Below are 20960 nucleotides of genomic sequence, written 5' to 3'. Positions count from 1 at the left end.
AGAAAATGCTTAGAACACTTGTATGGCGCCCCGCAACTAACACTATCTGGCTAGAAATTCTACTTTTAATCTCGTCATCATCATCGACAGCTTCCATTTAACCCGCAGGTGTCCAGGCCAGGCAGACACTGAGCAGGTTGTGTGTTCTGTTAATCTCCACAACAACCCAATTCAGCAGAAACACGTCCATTTTACAGGTGAAGAAACCACAGCTCAAAGCAAATGAGTGTCAGGGTCCCCTCAGTCTCACTGGCTGTCACTCAGACCCACATCCTTCTCTGTAAAGGGAAGCCATGGGCCTGATGTGGGCTGTGCAAGCTGACTCTGCTGTGATGATCAATGCTATTCTTGACCCTGGGAGAATTTAAGACAAGGTGAGCCACAGACTCCTGGGATAGATTCTGCCTCTGGGTTCTAGGGTAGGACACAGTATCCCTTGTCGTGGGTCTCTACTCAGCTGAGGAGTCTGCTCCCATGTGTCAGCTTCTATGGCAGTGGTTCTCAACAGTCCTACTGCTGCAACCCTTTAATACAGCTCTTCATACTGTGATGATCCCCTCCATAAAATTATTTCATTGCTACTTCATAAATAATATTGCTACTCTTATTAGTCATAATGTACAAGGTATCTGATAGGCAATCTCTGTGAATCAGTTGCCACCCACAGGTTGAGAAATATTGCTTTATAAACTTTTTTTTTTTAATGAAAGGCTTTCACCTCAGAAGTACCTGGAGCAGTTGTAAGAGCCCTGAAATACTGACAAGTTTTGGCAGGCCCAAGACTGCTTGCCTTAATGACAACAGAGATTTCTTGCTAAAGGCACAATCTGAAATCACTGTCCCCAGGTCATTTCTTGCCTAAGTTTTCCCTCATTACAATGTCTGTCTGCTTGGACATGTCTGTCCAGGAAGCCAGTCCATGTAGTCTCTGATACAGACAGAATGCTAAAGGCAAGAATGCTTTCCCTCTGTTGGCCCACAGTCATTTCTATAGAAGTAAGTTCAAATCCCCTGTGGATAAATGTGTGTCTCTCACATGGTGTGTGAGACTTGAAATGTCAACCGTTTGAGTTGACAAAAAACAAATTTCACTTCAGATTTACAGCTGACTAAAAATTATTTTTGGGAGAATGCAGAGGGTGGCCAGGCCTGCAGAGTCAGATCCCCTCCCTGCCTGGGATGATCCCACCCTCAGTAGACTTCAGCTTCACCTATAAGGTGTAATCAGAAAAATCTGACCTTAAGATTCTGAAGTCCACAATATGCACAACCCCTAAAGTTGGTAAATGGCCTATATGGGGGTTTTCTCCAGTTTAAACTATTCTGGCTTCTTTTCTCTCTTGTGCTGCAATCTGTTCTCTCAGGTCTGTTGGTCCTGGAAGGACCTGGGTTCAAGTCAAGGCCTCGTGGGTGGGGAGGAAGATGTTCTGTTGTGTGAATGAGTATGGATTAAGAATGTAGCCCCACCAACAGCTTGGGAAAAGATCTTTACCAATTCTACAACAGATAGAGGGCTTATATCCAAAATATACACAGAACTCAAGAAGTTAGACCTCAGGGAGACAAATAACCCTATTTAAAAATGGGGTTCAGAGGCAAACAAAGAATTCACAGCTGAGGAATGCCGAATGGCTGAGAAACACTGAAAGAAATGTTCAACATCTTTAGTCATAAAGGAAATGCAAATCAAAACAACCCTGAGATTTCACCTCACAGCAGTGAGAATGGCTAAGATCAAAAACTCAGGTGACAGCAAATGCTGGCCAGGATGTGGAGAAGGAGGAACACTCCTCCATTGTTGGTGGGAGGCAGACTGGTACAACCATTCTGGAAATCAGTTGGAGGTTTCTCAGAAAATTGGACATTGAACTACCTGAGGACCGAGCTATACCTCTCTTGGGCATATACCCAAAAGATGCCCTAACATATAAAAAAGACACGTGCTCCACTATGTTCATAGCAGCCTTATTTATAATAGCCAGAAACTGGAAAGAACCCAACAGAGGAATGGATACAGAAAATGTGGTACATCTACACAATGGAATATTACTCAGCTATCAAAAACAATGATTTTATGAAATTCATAGGCAAATGGATGGAACTGGAAAATATCATCCGGAGTGAGGTAACCCAATCACAGAAAAACACACATGGTATGCACTCATTGATAAGTGGATATTAGCCCAAATGCTTGAATTACCCTAGATGCACAGAACACATGAAAATCAAGAAGGATGACCAAAAAGCGAATGCTTCACTCCTTCTTTAAAAGTGGAACAAGAATACCCTTGGCAGGGAATAGAGAGGCAAAGATTAAAACAGAGACTGAAGGAACAGCCATTCAGAGCCTGCCCCACATGTGGCGCATACATATACAGCCATCCAAATAGATAAGAAGGATGAAGCAAAGAAGTGCAGGCCGACAGGAGCCGGATGTAGATCGCTCCTGAGAGACACAGCTAGAATACGGCAAATACATAGGCAAATGCCAGCAGCAAACCACTGAACTGAGAACCGGACCCCCGTTGAAGGAATCAGAGAAAGGACTGGAAGAGCTTGAAGGGGCCCCAGACCCCATATGAACAACAATGCCAAGCAACCAGAGCTTCCAGGGTCTAAGCCACTACCCAAAGACTGTACATGGACTGACCCTGGACTCTGACCTCATAGGTAGCAATGAATATCCTAGTAAGAGCACCAGTGGAAGGGGAAGCCCTTGGTCCTGCCAAGACTGAACCCCCAGTGAATGTGATTGTTGGGGGAGGGTGGTAATGGAGGGAGGATGGGGAGGGGAACAGCCATATAGAAGAGGGGGGGGGTTAGGAGGATGTTGGCCCGGAAACGGGGAAAGAGAATACAATCAAAATGTAAATAAGAAATACTCAAGTTAATAAAGAAAAAAAAAAAAAGAATGTAGCCCCACTCTGACTGGCCAACTAAGCTCCAGAAAATCTTCCCCAATCACAAAACTGGGCCATGTGGGAGCCTAAACTGTTTAAAGGGGAGAGCTGAGTGCTTTCTCCTGGAAGAAATACTTGGGGGTTGACTGTCACTTGTGAACCTTCTGTGTTAAGTCACTTCTCAGAAGGGAAGCTTTCCTCTAACTCTTCCATGGGACCCACCCAGCACTGGGGCCTGAGGATCCTATGGTGTTGCAGCTCTGAGCTGGGAGGGGTAGCTCTCACCCTGGCATGGAGAAGCCTGTTTTCACAGCTGATCTAGATCTGAGGAACAGGGGCTTTTAAAGAAGCATGTGAGAGTATCTCCTGCAGGAGAGCCCAGTCTGCAGGGAAAGTCACACAGGACAGCGAAAAGTGACTTCCCAACAAACACAGGGAATGGGAACCAGGGAGGGCACTGGATGGATGGTCGGAGAGTTTGAGAAAGCCTGCATCTCCCTGAAAGACTTCCCACAACCATAAGTCCCACCACTGTCCCCTTCTCACAGGGGAGGCTCAGCAAAGCCTGCCACCTGCTGGGATCCCTGCGAACTAAAACCGGAGTGGAGAACTGAGGAAAGCACTTTGGTGGAGGGGGAGACACAAGTCTCCAGGGCCAGGTCAGCCTTCTGTCCCTTTGGTTCTCCTCACTTCACAGAGGTGCCTATTGAAAGGTGAGGCAAGCCGGGATCTCAACAGTCTTTGGCCAAAGAAGTGAGAGCCCACAGGGCAGAGCAAGGCAAAGCAGAGCCAGGCAGAGCAAAGTGAAGCCCTGCCAGTCAGCAAATAGGCCTTGCGCATGTGGGACTGGTGGCAGCAGTGCTTGCCCTTGCTCTCCTGGTGGTGCAGAACACCTGCCTGGATGTGGGGAAACTCACAGTGGCTTGTCCTCCAGCTGCAACTGCCAGTGCTTGGGGAGGGGGAAGTTGAAGATGCTCCCATGATCCTCCGATTTCCGGCCCATTTTGTCCATGTTCAAGGCTGTGGTCAGCCCCGCCAGAAGCCCCGAGGACAGGGAGAGCAAGCACAACTGGCCAGCAACCACCATGGGCATCTGCGGTGGGACCCAGGCCAAGAAGCCACAGAGGCGCACCAGGCAGCCAGGCACCAGCCCCAAGCCTGTGCATACTGAGGCCAATGACACTCCACTAGTCCCTCCCACCATGCACATCCCACCCCTGGCAGGCAAGATCTCTCTGTCCAGGGCTTCCCCCAGACCTCCAACTACCAACAGCTCAATGAGCCCTTACTTAATTCTTGTTAACCATAATGGCTTGTCATAAAAGGTCATTGGGAAAGTCAATGATGAGATGAAAGCCTTAAAAGAAAACTAGAGAGACTTACGGAAATGAAGAAGAAAGCTCTCTTCCCAGTAGGAGCCTGGCAGTCCCAAGCTCAGGGCACCTCATGTCCAGTCTTGAACCCAGCATGCATTGTTGTGGAGAACCTGCCTGCTTAAGGACCTGGCTTCCCACTCATTCTCCTGAGATGATGACTTTAACTCTTTTAATTTTTACTGGTTATTTTCTTCATTTCCATTTCATGTGTTATCCCCTTTTCCAGTTTCCTTTCTCCACAAAGCAGAGTCCAGCTCACAAGCCTGAGCAGCTGCAGCCATAGTGCACCATGGGGGATCCTGGGGCAGACTGTTTCATCACCAAGATCCTGTGGACCCACAGGGGCTGCATGACCTTAAAGGAACTGCAGAGTAGGATCAGGCTCCAGAGGCAGAGCTCTATGAGCTGCGGGGCAAGACTGCTTATTCCTATTGGAGACTGGAGATCAGGCAGGGATCACACTGTAGGTGGCAGCTACTACTGAAGCCTGTGGCTTCAATCTCAAGTGCATCCAGAGACCATGCTACAGATTGCCCAAGCCTCTGCAAGCTCAAACTTCTGGGACAGAGTCATTATGCAAAATCCCAGAGAAACCTCTGCAAATATCCACACCAAGTTTTAGGAACAGAGCTTCCAGGTCCTGAAGAATCATGAGCTTTCTGGGCTTAACCAAGAGGAGCCGGCCTTCTTCCTGGTACAGGGGGATGCTTTTCTCCTGCAAAAGTTACTACAAAGGAGACAGCCACAAACAGATCTGCTTGAAGCCACAGCCATGCAAGAGAGTCCAAGTCTGTGAGCACTTCACCCAGGCCAACTGCCGTTACCTCAACTGTCTCAGGTCTCATGACCTGATGGACAGGAAGGTGCTGACCTCCGTGACTGAGCATGGGCTGAGTTCTGATGGGGTCCAGAACATCCAGGACATCTGCAACAACAAACACATTAGGAGGAGACCCACTGGCATGAGAGCTCCCCATGAACATCATAGCAGCAGGGCACAAAGAGACAGAAGCAATAGCAGAGACTGATTCCTTTCAACAGTCTAGGATTTCTCTCCCATGTCTCATTTTGGCATCTGGTTCACCTTGTCCAGATGTCACCAGCTGTAAGGATTCCCTGGAGGACTTGTCTACAGCTGTCACTCAGGAGGTCAAGAACCTGGGGACCCAGGACTCTGCACAGCTTTCCTTGGTCTCATCTAAGGCTGCTGGTGTCTGAGGACCCAGTCACATGAGAGCAAGCCAGGGGTTTTCTGAGAATGGAGATCTGGATGCTTCTTTTCTAGAAATCCTACCGACTCTTTGTAAGCTCCTGCCTCCTCTGCTGGCTTTCTTCTTGCTGCAGCAAAAAGAGATGAGTCCATGTCCATGAGAACAGGCATGCCTTCTGGACACCGCATGGAGGTCAAGGGAAAGAATGAGGCTCCAGACATCGATTACATCCCATTTTAAATGGTTCTATTGATGGGGTGACAATGGAAGAAGCAACAGACTCAGGAATTCTAGGTAAAAGGAGAAACTCAGGGAAGGAGTTTGGCAATGTTCCTTCTCTTTCAATTCAGTGGAATAATTGAAGCACTATTGTTATTGGGTCTTCATTAAAAGTCTGGTAGAAAGGATGCATTAAAGCCATGTGGCCCTGATTATTATTATTTTTAATTTTTGGAGTGGCAGCCTTTAATGACTGTATCTATTTTCTTATGGGAATTATTCATTACCTTCCCAGATCTGTATTTAACTTGGTATTTGTTATCTGTTAGAAAAATCACCAGTATCAAATAGATTTTTCACTTTTCTCTAGTAAAGGCCTCTGAAGTAATCCCTAATGATTGTTGAATTCACTCAGTGTCCTTTGTTATATCCCCCTTTTCATTTCTTATTTGGTACTTTAGATATATGCTCTGTGGTTTGTCTGTCTTGTGGATCTTCTCAAAAAAAAAAAAAAAGCCAGCTCTTGCTTTGCTTGGCTCTTTATATCATTCTCTTTGTTTGTAATTGATTGATTTTAGTTCTGAGTTTATTTCCTGCCATCAAATCCTACACAGACTCTCTATGGGATGAGGCTTTGCCTCACCTTGGTAACAGCAGCATGTGATACATGAACCTTTTGCTGCTCTCTGTAGTGGGGATGACATCACAATTTCACTGAAAACCATGCACAGCCTCATTTTAGACTGTATTAAAGTAGCCCACGATTTCAGTGCTCCCTGCAAGGTGCCATGAGACAGTAGTAACATGAGTCTGCCTGCACCTCGACAGTTTTCACTAGGGACTTCTGAGTGATTTTATGAAAATTTATAGTGAGTTCATGGATGTACATGCACAAACACAAAGCACACACACACTTTACTGACATGGTGCACATTCTTTCCACACAAAGAAGAAAGTGAGTATTAATGAAAACACACCAATAAAGGAATCGATGGACGGGGTTGTGGGAAGCTGAGGCTTAGAGTTATTTAAAGGCCCTGTGCAGGCTCTCCTTCTGTTGGAGGCTAAACTTCAAGTGCAATGGGGTTCTTTATTTTCTTTCTGTATAGCACACAGAGCTAGGGTGGAAACTAGGTTTTGAGCATATTTGGCAAGTACTAGAACACTGAATTAATTCCTAGGGCTGGAACCCTATTAATGTTCTACAGAATTACAGGGCAGGCTGGATGAAGACTCTCAGCTGACAATGTGGACATCTCAAGACAGGCACTGGACAATGGCTGACAGACTTGTATGAAGACTGGAAATGTTTTGCTATCTCAGAGGAAAAGAAGGCCCCTCCGACTACACTGTACTCTAAGGACAGTTTATTCAGGTAAGGGATGACATGAACTATTGTCTCATGATACAGATGTCAGCACAAAATATCCTAGGTATTGTATGCCAATGGTAGCATTAACAGAACAAATCACACAGTGTTGTGAAGATATAGAATATGACTATATGTAGCAAGAACCAGGCCTCTTCTAGTTTCTAAGATCATACCTGAGAACCTCAAATATAGTAATAATGTGATAATGTGGTATAAGTCTAGTTACAACTAGTTTCTATTGTGACACAGATGACTCTTTTTGTGTCATGTTCAGCTTATAATGAATGACTAGACCTAAGCATGAGAATAACCAAATACTACATTGCTTCTCTAGCTGCTGAGCTTTTAAAAGCCCTGGTGTGACAGCAAGCTTTTGTGGACATCTGGATTATTCCTTCTGTACTTTAACTCTCTAAGTCAACCCCACTCTGAGTAAGTCAGTTCCATTCCATAAGTTGGAAATCAGTCAACTGGAAAAAAAATACTTTCTCAATACAAACACAGATTGGCCATGGAAAAAGGGCAGCTTGAACTGTCCCACCTAGGTCCTGGGCTTGCACAGGCCAGCTCTCCAAAAGAAACGTGTGTTCACAGCTGCAGGCTGCATTCACTATGGATGCTCTTGAGGTTCCTCCCTAAACTGCTTAGATTAAGATAATTTTGTTGCCATCTATCAAAAGAATTCATTATGCCAAACTGGCCTTTCTTCTGAACCTTCTGTTCTGTGGGCAGGGCAAAATCTCCAGCAACCCTCACAGCAATGTGGGCTGCCAATCTGGGACTCAGAATTATACCAGTGCAAACCAAGAACAGGGCAACTGGAAGAGACCTCATTGGGTTGTAGGAACCTTCTGTTCTGAGTCACTTCTCAGAAGGAGCACTTTGCTCTAACTCCTCCATGAGACCCAACCAGTACTGGGGCTGGAGGATCCTTAGGTGTGGCAGCTCTGAGCTGGGAGGGGGAGCTGGCACACTGACAGGGAGAAGCCTGTTTTCACAACTGATCTGGATCTGAGGAGCAGGTGCTTTTAAAGAAGCAGGTGAGAGTATCTCCTGCAGGAGAGCTCACTCTGCAGGGAAAGTCACACAGGACAGGGAAAAGTGGCTTCCCAACTTCCACAGGTCCTGTGACCCCAGGGAGGGCACCAAATGGTCCAAGAGTTTGAGAAAAGCCTGCATTTGCCTGAAAGACTTCCCTCAACCATAAGTCCCACCACTGTCCCAGACTCACACCTGAGGATCAGCAAAGCCTGCCACCTGCTGGGGTCCCCACAAACTGAACCCAGAATGGAGAACTGCGGGAAAGCACTTCGGGGGAGGGGGGAGACACAAGTCTCTGGGGCCAGGCCTGGGGTCTGTCCCTTAGGCTCTCCTCACCTCCATTAGCCTCCTAGTGCAGAGCACTGCAAGCCGGGATTTCAAAAGTCTTGGGCTGAAGAAGTGGGAGAAGGTAGCAGCAGTGGCGGTGGGGTCGACAGGGGAGTCGAAGACGGAATGGTAGCAACGCAAGCAGCAGCGGTGAGGGCGGAGGCCGGGGGGGGGGGGGGTGAAGGAGAGGACAGGTGTGGGGGGGTCGGGGCGGGGGCAGGGTAGGGGCGAGGGCAGGCTGGGGGCGGGGGTTGGGACAGGTCTGAGTCGAGGGCGGTGGTGGGACTGGGAGGGGGGATGGGTCGGAGGCGATGTAGAGTGCGGGTGTGAGGCGGGGGCGTGGGCAGGGGCAAGAGCAGGGGCGGGGGCAGGAGCAGGGGCAAGCAGAGCAAAACCCAGCCCTGTCAACTGGCAGATATGCTCTGGGGCGGGACAGACTCGCCCTGCAGCTGGGGTGACAATGGAAGAAGCAACAGACTCAGGAATTCTAGGTAAAAAGAGAAACTCAGAGAAGGGGTTTGGCAATGTTCCTTCTCTTTCAAATCAGAGGAATAATTGAAGCACTATTGTTATTAGGTCGTCATTAAACGTCTGGTAGAAAGGCTGCATTAAAGCCTAGTGGCCCTCATATATATTTTTTAATTTTTGTAGTGGCATCGTTTAAATCTATTTTCTTATGAGAATAATCTTATGAGTTAAATCCCACATTTGGATTTAACTTGGTATTTGTTATCTGTGTAGAAAAATTACCAATATCAAATAGATTTTTCACTTTTCTATAGTGAAGGACTCTGAAGAAGCCCTAATGATTGTTGAATTCACTCACATGTCTATTGCTTCATCCCCCTTTTCATTTCTGATTTGATAATTTAGGTATTGACACTGTGGTGTGTACTTAGTTTCAGAAAGGGGTTGTTTCTCTTATGGATCTCCTCAAAAAACAGCTCTTGCTTCCTATGACTCTTTGTATTATCCTCTTCGTTTGTAATTGAATGATTTTAGTACTAAGTTTATTTCCTGCCATCAAATCATACCAGACTCTCTGTAGGATAAGGCTTTGCCTCATCTTGGTAACAGCGGCATGTGATAAATGAAGCTTTTGCTGCTCTCTCTAGTGGTGATGACGTCACAATCTCTGTGTAAACCATCCACAGCCTGTTTTTAGGCTGTATTATAGTAGACCACCATTTCAGTGTTACCTGCCAGGTGCCGTGGGACACTAGTAACACACGTCTGCATGCACCTCGACAGTTTTCATTACAGTCTTCTAAGTCATTTTATGAAAATTGATAGTGAGTTCATGGATGAACATACACAAACACCTGCACAGAAACACAAACAAACACAAACTCTCTCTCTCTCTCTCTCTCTCTCTCTCTCTCTCTCTCACTCTCTCTCTCTCTCTCTCTCACACACACACACACACACACTTTACTGACATGGTACACGTTCTTTGCACACCAAAAATAAAGTGAGCAGTAATGAAAATACACCAATAATGGAGTCAATGGAGGGAGTTATGCAGAAGCTGGGACTTAGAGTTACTTAAAGGCCCTATGCAGGCTCTCCTTTTGTTGGAGGAGAAATTTCAAGTGCAATGTGGTTCTTTATTTTCTTTCTCTAAAGCACACAGGCTATGGTGGAATGTAGGGCTTTGAGCATGTTTGGAAAGTACAATCACACTGAATTAAATCCTAGGGCTGGAACCCTATTACTCTTCTACAAAATTACAGACCAGGCTGGATGAATACTCCCAGGAGACAATGTGGACATCTCAAGACAGGCACTGGACAATGGCTGAAGACTTGTCTGAAGACTGGAAATATTTTGAAAATTCAGAGAGAAAAAAAAGGCCCCTCTGACTACACCGTACTCTAAGGACAGTTTATGCAGGTTAGGATGACATGAACTATTGTCTCATGTCACAAATGTCAGCACAAAGTATCCAAGGTATTGTATGCCAATGGTAGCATCAACAGAACAAAGCACACAGTGTCATGAAGACATAAATTATGAGTTTGTGTAGCAAGACCCAGGCCTCTTCCAGGTTCTTAGATAGTAACTGAGAACCTCAAATACGGTGGTGATGTGATAGTGTGGGGGGAATCTAGTTACAACTAGCTTCTATTGTGACACAGATGACTCTTTTGTGTCATGTTCAGCTTATACTGAATGAATAGACCCAAGCATGAGAATAACCAAATACTACATTGCTTCTCTAGCTGCTGAGCTTTTAAAAGCCCTGGGGTGACAGCAAGCTTTTGTGGACATACTGGATTGGTCCTTGTGTACTTTAACTCCTGAGTCACCTCCATTCTCAGTAAGTTAGTTCAATTCCATAAATTGGAAATCAGTCACTTGGAAAAAATACATTCTCAATATGATCCCAGATTGGCCATGGAAAAAGGGTAGCTTGAACTGTCCCACCTAGGTTCTGGGCCTGCACAGGCCTGCTCTCCAACAGAAACATGTGTTCACAGCTGCAGGCTGCATTCACTATGGGTGTCCTTGAGGTTCTTCCCTAAACTGCTTAGATTAAAATAATTTTCATGCTAACAATCAAAAAACTCATTATGCCAATCTGGCCAACAGGAAGCTAATTTCGATCTGTATTTTGTCAGATGTGCAGAATAAATATGGTCATCATTGATAATAGGTGAAAGATCTGCTCTAATATGGACACTAAGTGATGTTGCAGGATGATCCTGACCCACAATGAGCAGTGGGAACACCAGAGCCCTGTAGGGATGGCTGGCAAGCTAACACATTGAGCATGCACAGCTCAGTAAATTTCCTGTGAATACACATCTCCTGAGATCTCTTTATTTGATTGGAGGTGATCCTGTCCACCTAATACAGTACATGATGTGGAAGGACAAAAGCACCTGCAGGAGCTGTGGTGATGACTCACAGGGTAGAGCATCTGCTGCTCTCTCAGAAGAACCACATGGACCCTAACAATTGGGTAAAGCATGTCAGTGATTACTTCATAAAGTGTGTGTCCGAGAAACAGCCACATTATCCACACAAAAGACATTGTCACACTGGGTACCCCTTGGTGACTTTGAATTCACTAATTAGCCCAGGATCCATGGAACATGCAGAGATCCATCTCCACCTGTCAGTTCTAAGTCCACAGGAGGGGACAGAACCCTTGAATAAGAATGATAGTCTTAAGAGTCAAGAGATAGAATTCAATTTTTATTCATAAGGAATTCATTTTTACAACAAAACAGGATTAAAACAAATAAATTAAAATATTTAAAAATATTTGAAAAGATAAAAACAGTAACAAGAACATATAAATATGAAACAACAAAAAGAAAATTTCAATTAAAATCATAACAAAAATATTTCTAAACAGCATATTCTTAATGAACATTTAGAAGCACAGATGTATTGCTGTTTCTCCTCTTGCACACATAATGAAAGGAGGTCCCCCAAGTTGTCTCTCAAGTGCTGTTTTCTGAGAAGAAAGTAAGACCTCAATCAGTCAGGCTGGCTTAGTGGTATATAAATTTAGGGTCTCTAAGCAATGACAAATTAACTCTGAGGAAGAATACTCATCCAAAAAATTTGTTACCATTCAGGATATTTGTCATCAGGGACTCCTGAGAAAGCAACTTATTCTTCAGGAAGCTTTCTTACTGCTGTGTGTCCAATTCCAGCTCTCTTGCACTTTCTGAGACCTGGGAGAGGAAGGCAGTTTTTCAGACACTGATTTGGTGGTGAAATGCAAGGCAGCTGTCAGAAGGCTGCCTACTACCATCTCAGTTCTATTGGACAGTCAACATGGACCTTTTAACTGATATCATTGTTGCTAACTCTTTGGGAAGGGCAAAATCTCCAGAGAGCCTCAAAGTAATGTGGGCTGCCAATATGGGACCCAGACTTATACCAGTGCAAACCAAGAACAGGGCAATGGAAGGAACCTCATTGGGTTGGCAGGAAGAAAGTAGATGTCCATATGTCACCAAGGTTAAAACCAATGAAAGTACTAATTTGACATTTGCACTTTGTTCTTATCCCGCAAAGGTGCTTCCTACACAAGAAGTCACATGACCACAGAGTGTCATTTGTCAAAGAACCAAGAACTTGTTCAAAACTCTACAGAGCATCCAATCTATCACGTGGATATGCAATAATGAGGTATGTTATTAATCTGTCACCATTTCTATACTGCAGCTTCAAAAAGAGCAGACAAATATACTTGCAAAATAATTCAGTTTCTGAAATGTGGTTGGCTTCCCAGAATACTTGTGCATAGGCAGAGCAATGAACAATTCCATTACATGAGGTGGTTGGCTGGTTGTGAGTGTAAATTAGAAAGGTGGTAGGAGAGAGCAAAGATGTATCAAATTGGCAACCTTTATCAGATATTTTTAAGCTAACACAGCTGCTCGTCCCTACCAGATGACGCTGGGTCTGGACGTTGCTGGTCTTTATCTTTCTTGTTGAAGTCAACCAAATATTTCTGGTTCAGTGCACAATCAAGATGTACCTCCTTGCTCTCCTGCTTCAGTGGGACCAACTCCTTCCTACATGTGTTCTCCATCAGGAGCTGGCTGAGCAGGTTTCTGGAAATACAGTCTGCATAGTAAGATCATGCTGCCCCTTTCTCCCATTCCCACTCCCGAGTGCCACTAACTCCACCAGGACCCAGATACCCATGAAGACTTAATAGAATTCATTTTGATACATATAAGGCTGCTGCACAAACCACAAAGAGTAAATTCCGGGAAGAATAAATTATTTGTTTGGCCTGAGCACCAATTAGTGTCCACATCTCTCAAAAAGAACATGGATCTACAACTATCCATGAAAGCCCAATGCATGGGGGCAACATCAATTAGTAGTGGGCAAACACCCTCAAAGGAGGTCAGTAGAACCAAGAGAAGGTCATGCTAACCATGTGGTCCACACACTGAGTTTTGTAAAACCTGGTATGACACCATAGGTCCAGGTCAGCCTAATAACCTGCTGATTTCAATCAGTGCTGTTCTATCTTCTGAAGATGCCTAGACAATCCTGGGATGAGTAACAGTCTTTTGTGGAACTGAAAACTGAGTCCTAATGACCCTGGCACACTGATGTGTAAACAGCACAAGAGATAGAACCAGAGCTGAAGACCGTCCAATCCAGAACAAAGAAAGTCAGAAATGGCCATTCCACAGGTGATAGGCTTTCTGACCAGGACTTACCTAGAGAAGGTAATCTCCTTCTTCAGCTTATGGTTGGTCTCATGGATCTCAGTGTTCTCCATCTCTAAGTTGTGCAGAATTGACATGACCGCCTCCTCCATTCTCTCCAGGTCTTCATAATATGGATTTGGCCTGAAGTGTGGCCTGGCCCCAAATGATAGAATACAATGAACATCAGCATTTAGGAATATATGAGCTCAGGGTGGGTCCTGTACTACCCCAGTCCTGGAAGGACACCTTCTGAATTCTACATATTGGATCTTCTTCAGCTTCAGAAACGTGTTTTTCTGCGTCCAGGACACCAGAAATCGGCATCCAGATGGAGGCTTCCCTGGCTCCCTTTGTTCAATCAAGAGGAAATCTGCAGTCAAGCCAGTTGAGCTATCAAGAGCCTAGGCCACACCTCTCCATGCTCCCCCACCCCAACACACCCAGAAACCGGTGATTACTTTTCTCCTGTTTTGATAACAGACCATATATCAACACAAAATTATAATCTGCACAAGGAATACAAATAAACAGACAAACGTGTCCACATAGGCAAAGAACTGTGCTGTTGACAGTGGGGCTCCCAGAACAAAGCATTCACATCACCATGAATGTGTTACAGGTAAATACTCAGGCCAAGACATAGACCCCTAGATTCCAAGTGTGGAGGGAAATATAAACATATAAATGTTGTACATATGCATTTGGATGTATGCACATACAGACTCACAGACTGAGAAATACCCACAAAAAAGAGAAATGTAAAAACAGAGTCAGAGAAAGAGAAAGAGAAATATGGAAACAGAGAGTACTGTGAAATCCAGGAGAAATGCATCCACCATTGCTGTCTCAGAGGGCAAGACACACAGACAATAACAAACAGGCCTGAGCCTGAGACCTTCTAGTCAAGCATTGAGATGAACAGTTTGGTACCAGGCCCCTCAGGCTGCTGCGTGGATCTTCCAGCATTCAGTCCCCTGCCTAGCAAGTACAGAGACTCACCATAAACTCACTGCAATTACAATCTTGCAAAGCTACCATCTGTCAAGGGCTTTGCAAATGCACACTAGACACTCACTCTCCCTGACTTTATCCCCGAATTCTTCATTCAGACCACAAGTTCTGCTTTTCAATAAATGGAAGCAGATGAGTCCATTTTCCATCTCGCTCCTCAGGAAGGGTCAAGGTTCTGAATCTCCTCTATATGGGAGGTGAGGTTTAGCACAGGGTGGTTAGGGAGGCACAGCTTTCTAGAACCCAAAACCTTAATAGGATAAGATGAAGGTGACCTTGCAGACCCAGGAATGAAACAAGAGCATTTGGAGCGATTCATACCTGTTCTTCATGGATCTCTCTGTCAGAAACCTCAGGCGATCTCTCAGGTCATTTCTCTCCTCGGTAATGAGCTGCAGCTCTTTAATCAGCCTCTCCTTTTCCTTCTTGGCCTGATTCTCGCTTAGTTCAGTGCCAGGGGATGATGTTTCTCTCCCAGCGTCTGTAGGTAGAAGAACACAAGTGAACCTGCATGGGGAGAATGCATAGAGTGTACATAGACCACAGTTAGGCCTAAACAGGAGAACAAGCCTGGAACCCAGTGTCACTGCTAGGCGATTGGTCTATGCTTAAGAGGCCTCTTCAGTGGATCTCAGTTCTCCCACTACTCTATAGAGACCAAGAGATGTAAGCAGCCAGGTGTTCCCTATGCCGGACATCAGGTGCTTACATGGACCACGGAGATGGCTTCTCCAGGATTATCATCAGCTGAACAGGGTACAGCTTGGTTTCAGGACCCTCACCCCTGTGGGTTCGAACTCAGATGATAAATTCACCATCCACAAGACTTGAGTGATTGGAGACACTCAGATGTCCTACCCTGATACTCTAGGCCAACAACTTTGGATTTAAAACACATTTCCATGGAGGACATGGTCAACAGACTTATCAGTTCCCCTATTTGAAATACCAAATGCCCGAGAAGTTCCAATAGGTTACAGGATGAATCTTGGTCCACATGTTCCAAATACTTTTGGTATTTTAGAAACATGGATTTAAAACGCATTTCCAGGTAGGATATGTTCAACAGACTTATCAGTGTCCCTATGAGAAATACCAAATGCCCCAGAAGTATGAATAGGTTACAGGCTGAATCTTGGTCTACACGTTCCAAATAGTTTTGGTATTGAAAAAAAAATTTTGTAACATACAACCTCTAATATATAAAGCAAACGATGACCCTGCCAGTTAGAAGAAATCAGAGAAGGTCTAAGAACATAAGGTTATTGCCTGGAGCACAATCTCTCCCTGTTACTACTGTCAGATATCCACTGTATTTAAAGAAGCAGTGATAGTGAAATACATTGCTGCCCTGTCTAAACTCAGAAAAGGTGGACCCTCCATGAATACTGATGGTGTTATTATATCAATGTAACATAACAAATGCACTGAAAAGTAAAGACCAGAAGTTCACAGAATAATAGCATTGGCCTTACCATATCCTCCCAGTGGGGATGGGGAAACTAAAGTTCTGAAATCCTTGACTTTAAGGAATTGTGATATTCATGGAAATTCAATTCCTTTTCAGATGCTCCAGTTGTTGTGGCCCATTGCTAGAAAGGTCAGCTTAAGCCTGCAGCCCCCCGGTAGGAAGCTCAAAATACACTGCCCAGAACTTACTCAACATTCCCCAGAAGTGCTGTCTTTGTCCATCATTACTTTGAGACGAAAGGCCAGACTCCTTCACTCTAGTCTCTCCACAATCGATGTTCCCCCTCCCAAAACGCTTGCGAAGACGGGAAAACATGTCTTAGCTTGTAACCGCCAGACTCAGACTGAGAGAAACTAGGGCACTGGTCGTCACTACAACACTGGTGACATCACAGAGGATGCCAGAACTCTCTAGGAGACAATAGAATGTCCAAGAAGGGACAGCTGATGTCATGGGGAGCAGACTTTGCCTCCTGCTAATGTTCTCCCTGTACTGAGCATAAGCTGAGGTGCCCTTTCCAGGAGACTTTCCTGGGGAGAGCCACTGAGCATCTCCTGCTTCCAAAGCCAAATTTTCCTCAAGGCTTGATTACAAAACCTTAGTAATTCCTATGCATCTAAATGAATGTTTCCTTTCAAATCTTTCCCAAAAAATGTCTCACTAACTCAAATTGTCCTCTTTCACCAATGTTAGCCATTAAAACTTCCTGAGATTTCATACCAGCTTGAATATGCAGTCAAAAGTTCTCCTGTCTCATTATGTACAGGTGCTTTATATCACATCAAGAAATAGTCTGCATGGTAGGTTACAGCATGGGCGTGTGTTAGGGGAACACTCATGAAGTCGTGTGCTTAGCAATTGACAATTGCCAGAAAATTCCTTAGTTAAAAGAGTTGAAGTCTTTATGGTGCTAGGAAAAGTGTGGAGACCAGTTGGCAGACAAAAGTGCAATATTGGAGCCACCAATGAAGGGAACCTCATGCTGCTTGTGGGGTTCTCCTTTCTGCGCCAATGTCGCCAAAGGAGCACTGCTGACAGGCCTTCTATCAGAAGCTGAGCCTCTATCAGAAAAATAAAATAGTCAAGAGATATAGGGGGTGCAAATAAAGGTGTAGGACGAGGCTATACACATCACTACGTGGATAGAGCAAGGACCCAGCACTTGTGCTCTGGGTCATGGGCTTCCCCACAAACACAAAAGCATCTGTCACAGTAAAAAATGGATACTGTATTGAGTGCACACACCAACACTGATTGATCAGATCCATACCCTAGATTTTGGGGGCAGATCCATGGCCCCAAATATCTTCCTCTCAACTTATACAGCAAAAAATAAGAAAGAAAGAAAAAAGTCAAAACAAAAAGCTCAAGCTTCTCATATGAGGATTGCAGGAAGTGTGATCTGGTGGTCAGTTCTGATTAGGCCATTTTAGATAGAACAGTGCACTGGGATGCTTAATGTGATGGGTCCTATATAAAGCTTTCTGCAATATTGGAATTTTAACAAGCCTCATCCAGAACATACAGAACAGGAAAGGATGTGATCACCATGTCCTTGCTCTCTATCAGGTTATTTTTCTGTGTCCGTGATTGTCAGCCATAGACAGCAACAATCTGAAATAGCTGGTAAACATGGAACAAAGTGGCTAAAACTATAGTTGTGGGTTACACACCTCAACTGTCAAAGGCTAATGCTGTCCTCACAGTCCCTGGAGGCCACTCTTGTAAGACTGTCTACTGGAAAGTAGAAGCAGGTTTATCTGAGCTCAAAGTGAACCTGGCCAGGTAGGAAGAGGGCAACATGGGATAATTGAGACCCTGTCTAAACCAGCACAGAAACCCACACTTCCTTCAAAGCATCATCTATGAATTCTTGATTATCTACCATTCTCTCCCTACCAGTCTTTCAGACTGGAATTGTAGAAAAGAACTGGAAATGATCTTCCTATTCTGAAGACCTTGATCTCTCTTTCCTTAGGTGCACATTAAGAACTCATGCAAATGGGTATGACCATCTGAACATCTTAGTATCATCTACTCAGTATATCTAGCATAATACTGTGCCTATGGCAATCTCAAGCTTCCCTGAGTGTTGCTGACCCAGCAAGAAGTATGAAGTACTGAGGTCAAACCCCAGTGATCCTTTCAAGGGGTTAGAAGAAAGCCATCAGAGAAACTCCACTTCTTTGTCCTTAGATTAAATCAAGCTGATACAATGTGAACCTGGTGGGCTATTTAACCATGCATCTTTCTGCCAACCCCAGCTTTCTGAGTTCAGTCCATGTGAACCTGCATGGGGAGAATGCATAGAGTGTACATAGACCACAGTGAGGCCTAAACAGGACAACAAGCCTGGAATCCAGTGTCACTGCAAGGAGTTTGGTCTTCGCTTAAGAGACCTCCTCAGTGGGTCTCAGTTCTCCCACTACTCTATAGAGACCAAGAGATATAAGCAGCCAGGTGTTCCCTATGCCTTCTGATACACGCAATAAATGCAGTAAATTTTAATTTCTGTTCAATTGTTCAGTAACTTACTTACACTTGCATATTGCTGTGGAAGTGATGGGGTTTCGTGATCAGCATTGCATTTAACAATGCATAACCAATCATCCCTCCTAGAATGACTGTATATAGAGAAAGAAAATTTATTAGAATGGTTTATAGGCTGTGGTACAGCTAATTCAACAAGGAATGGAAGGTCTAAAATGCAGTAGTTGCCCCTGTTGAAGCCAATCCCCCTAGCATAGCTGTAGCCGTTTTGTTCCATGCCTGCCAGATAGTTCATATTCTTGCTGTAATATGTCTGCCTGTCATGGTTGTCTGAAAATAATTTAACTCAGAGCAGGGTCAGGAATGAGGGTGCTCCCCCACCCACCCATTCCCGAACCACTGGAAGGAAGTTCTTTATGTTGTGAGGTTTCTTAATCTTAAATTTCATAATTATAAGCTTCATGTAGGACCAATAAAATTAAAGGTCAATATGAGGGCTGCAGAAATGGCTCCATGGTTAAGAGCACTGACTGCTCTTCCGGAGGTCCTGAGTTCAAATCCCAGTGGTGGCTCACAACCATCTGTAATGAGACCTGATGCCCTCTTCTGCTGTGTCTGCAGACAGCTACAGTATACTTATATATAAATAAATAAATCTTTAAACAGATAAAAAGTCAGTATGAACCTTTGTTGTCTAAAATGGCTTGAGTCAGGGCTGACAACCAGACAGCCCTTCCAGCACCTGCCTATGAGCTCACATTTTAGTCTTTATAAACTGACATAGAAAAATGTCCAGAGTCCTAGCCTGACAAATTCTCAGCTACGTCTCTGATGATCAGTCTTACAGTGGGCATTCAATAAACCATCCCTGTCTAAGTGAGGTCAGAGTTTGTGTGGTTTATGGGGCAACTCCAGGACCTCAACGGTTTTGTCCATAAGGCTGGATATTTCAGCTGGTCTTCAGTACATGCAGGAATCCTGAAGAAGAAGGAAAATTAATAAAGCAAACTTCCTTTTTCCATGTCCTTGATATGAGCCAGCAGAAGGTGTGGTCCAAACAACAACCAACGGATTGGGTAAAGATCTTTACCAATCCTACAACAGATAGAGGGCTTATATCCAAAATATACAAAGAACTCAAGAAGTTAGACCTCAGGGAGACAAATAACACTATTTAAAAAATGGGGCTAAGAGCTAAACAAAGAATTCACAGCTGAGGAATGCTGAATGGCTGAGAAACACCGAAAGAAATGCTCAACATCTTTAGTCACAAGGGAAATGCAAATCAAAACAACCCTGAGATTTCACCTCACACCAGTCAGAATGGCTAAGATCAAAAACTCAGGTGACAGCAGATCCTGGCAAGGATGTAGAGAAAGAGGAAAACTCCTCCATTGTTGGTGGGATTGCAGACTGGTACAACCATTCTGGAAATCAGTGTGGAGATTCCTCAGAAAATTGGACATTGAACTACCTGAGGATCCAGCTATACCTCTCTTGGGCATATACCCAAAAGATGTCCCAACATATAACAAAGACACATGCTCCACTATGTTCATAGCACACTTATTTATAATAGCCAGAAGCTGGAAAGAACCCAGATGCCCTTCAACAGAGGAATGGATACAGAAAATGTGGTACATCTACACAATGGAATATTACTCAGCTATCAAAACCAATGACTTTATGAAATTCATAGGCAAATGGATGGAACTGGAAAATATCATCCTGAGTGAGCTAACCCAATCACAGAAAAACACACATGGTATGCACTCATTGATAAGTGGATATTAGCCCAAATGCTCGAATTACCCTAGATGCACAGAACACATGAAACTCAAGAAGGATGACCAAAATGCAGATGCTTCACTCCTTCTTTAAAAGGGGAATAAGAATACCCTTGGCAGGAAATAGGGAGGCAAAGTTTAGAACAGAGGCAGAAGGAACACCCATTCAGAGCCTGCCCCACATATGGCCCATACCTATACAGATATTAGATAGGATGGATGAAGCAAAGAAGTGCAAGCCCCGACAGGAACTGGATGTAGATCTCTCCTGAGAGACACAGCCAGAATACGGCAAATACGTAGCTGAATGCCATCATTAAACCACTGAACTGAGAACGGGGCCCCCGTTGAAGTAATCAGAGAAAGGACTGGAAGAGCTTGAAGGGGGTTAAGACCCCATATGAACAACAATTCCAACCAACCAGAGCTTCCAGGGACTAAGCCACTACCCAAAGACTATACATGGACTGACCCTGGACTCCAACTGCATACGTATCAATGAATAGCCTAGTAAGATCACCAGCAGAAGGGGAAACCCTTGGTCCTGCCAAGACTGAACCCCC

The 20960-nt window shown here is 44.5% G+C and overlaps 2 protein-coding genes across 3 annotated transcripts in view; one reads left to right on the top strand and one right to left on the bottom strand.

Moving 5' to 3' along the window:
• Positions 1-20960, top strand: part of LOC147999180 (disks large homolog 5-like) — a 40783-nt gene that overhangs the window by 7393 nt on the left and 12430 nt on the right. Inside the window, exons 3-5 of one of the 2 annotated variants that reach the window (XM_087596385.1) lie at positions 6915-7081; positions 10180-10339; positions 12482-12595. The gene's annotated coding sequence lies outside the window, so the exon portion shown is untranslated. Of the gene's footprint in view, positions 1-6914; positions 7082-10179; positions 10340-12481; positions 12596-20960 lie in introns of those variants that run through there. The other variant, XM_087596386.1, reaches the window with a different exon arrangement.
• On the bottom strand, positions 11635-16460 carry LOC147999181 (disks large homolog 5-like). The gene is made up of 6 exons (XM_087596346.1): positions 16309-16460; positions 14971-15130; positions 13648-13791; positions 12857-13023; positions 12030-12135; positions 11635-11912 (listed from the first exon to the last, which is right to left on the bottom strand). The coding sequence occupies exons 1-5, from the start codon at positions 16433-16435 to the stop codon at positions 12071-12073; spliced, it is 663 nt and encodes a 220-aa protein (XP_087452472.1). The 5' UTR covers positions 16436-16460; the 3' UTR covers positions 11635-11912; positions 12030-12070.

This window comes from Rattus norvegicus, chromosome 19 (genome assembly GCF_021556685.1).
Source record: "Rattus norvegicus strain SHRSP/BbbUtx chromosome 19, alternate assembly SHRSP_T2T, whole genome shotgun sequence".
Classification (NCBI taxonomy): Eukaryota; Metazoa; Chordata; class Mammalia; order Rodentia; family Muridae; genus Rattus; species Rattus norvegicus.
Note: the sequence above shows the minus strand (reverse complement) of the source record. Positions and strands in the feature narration are given on the sequence as shown.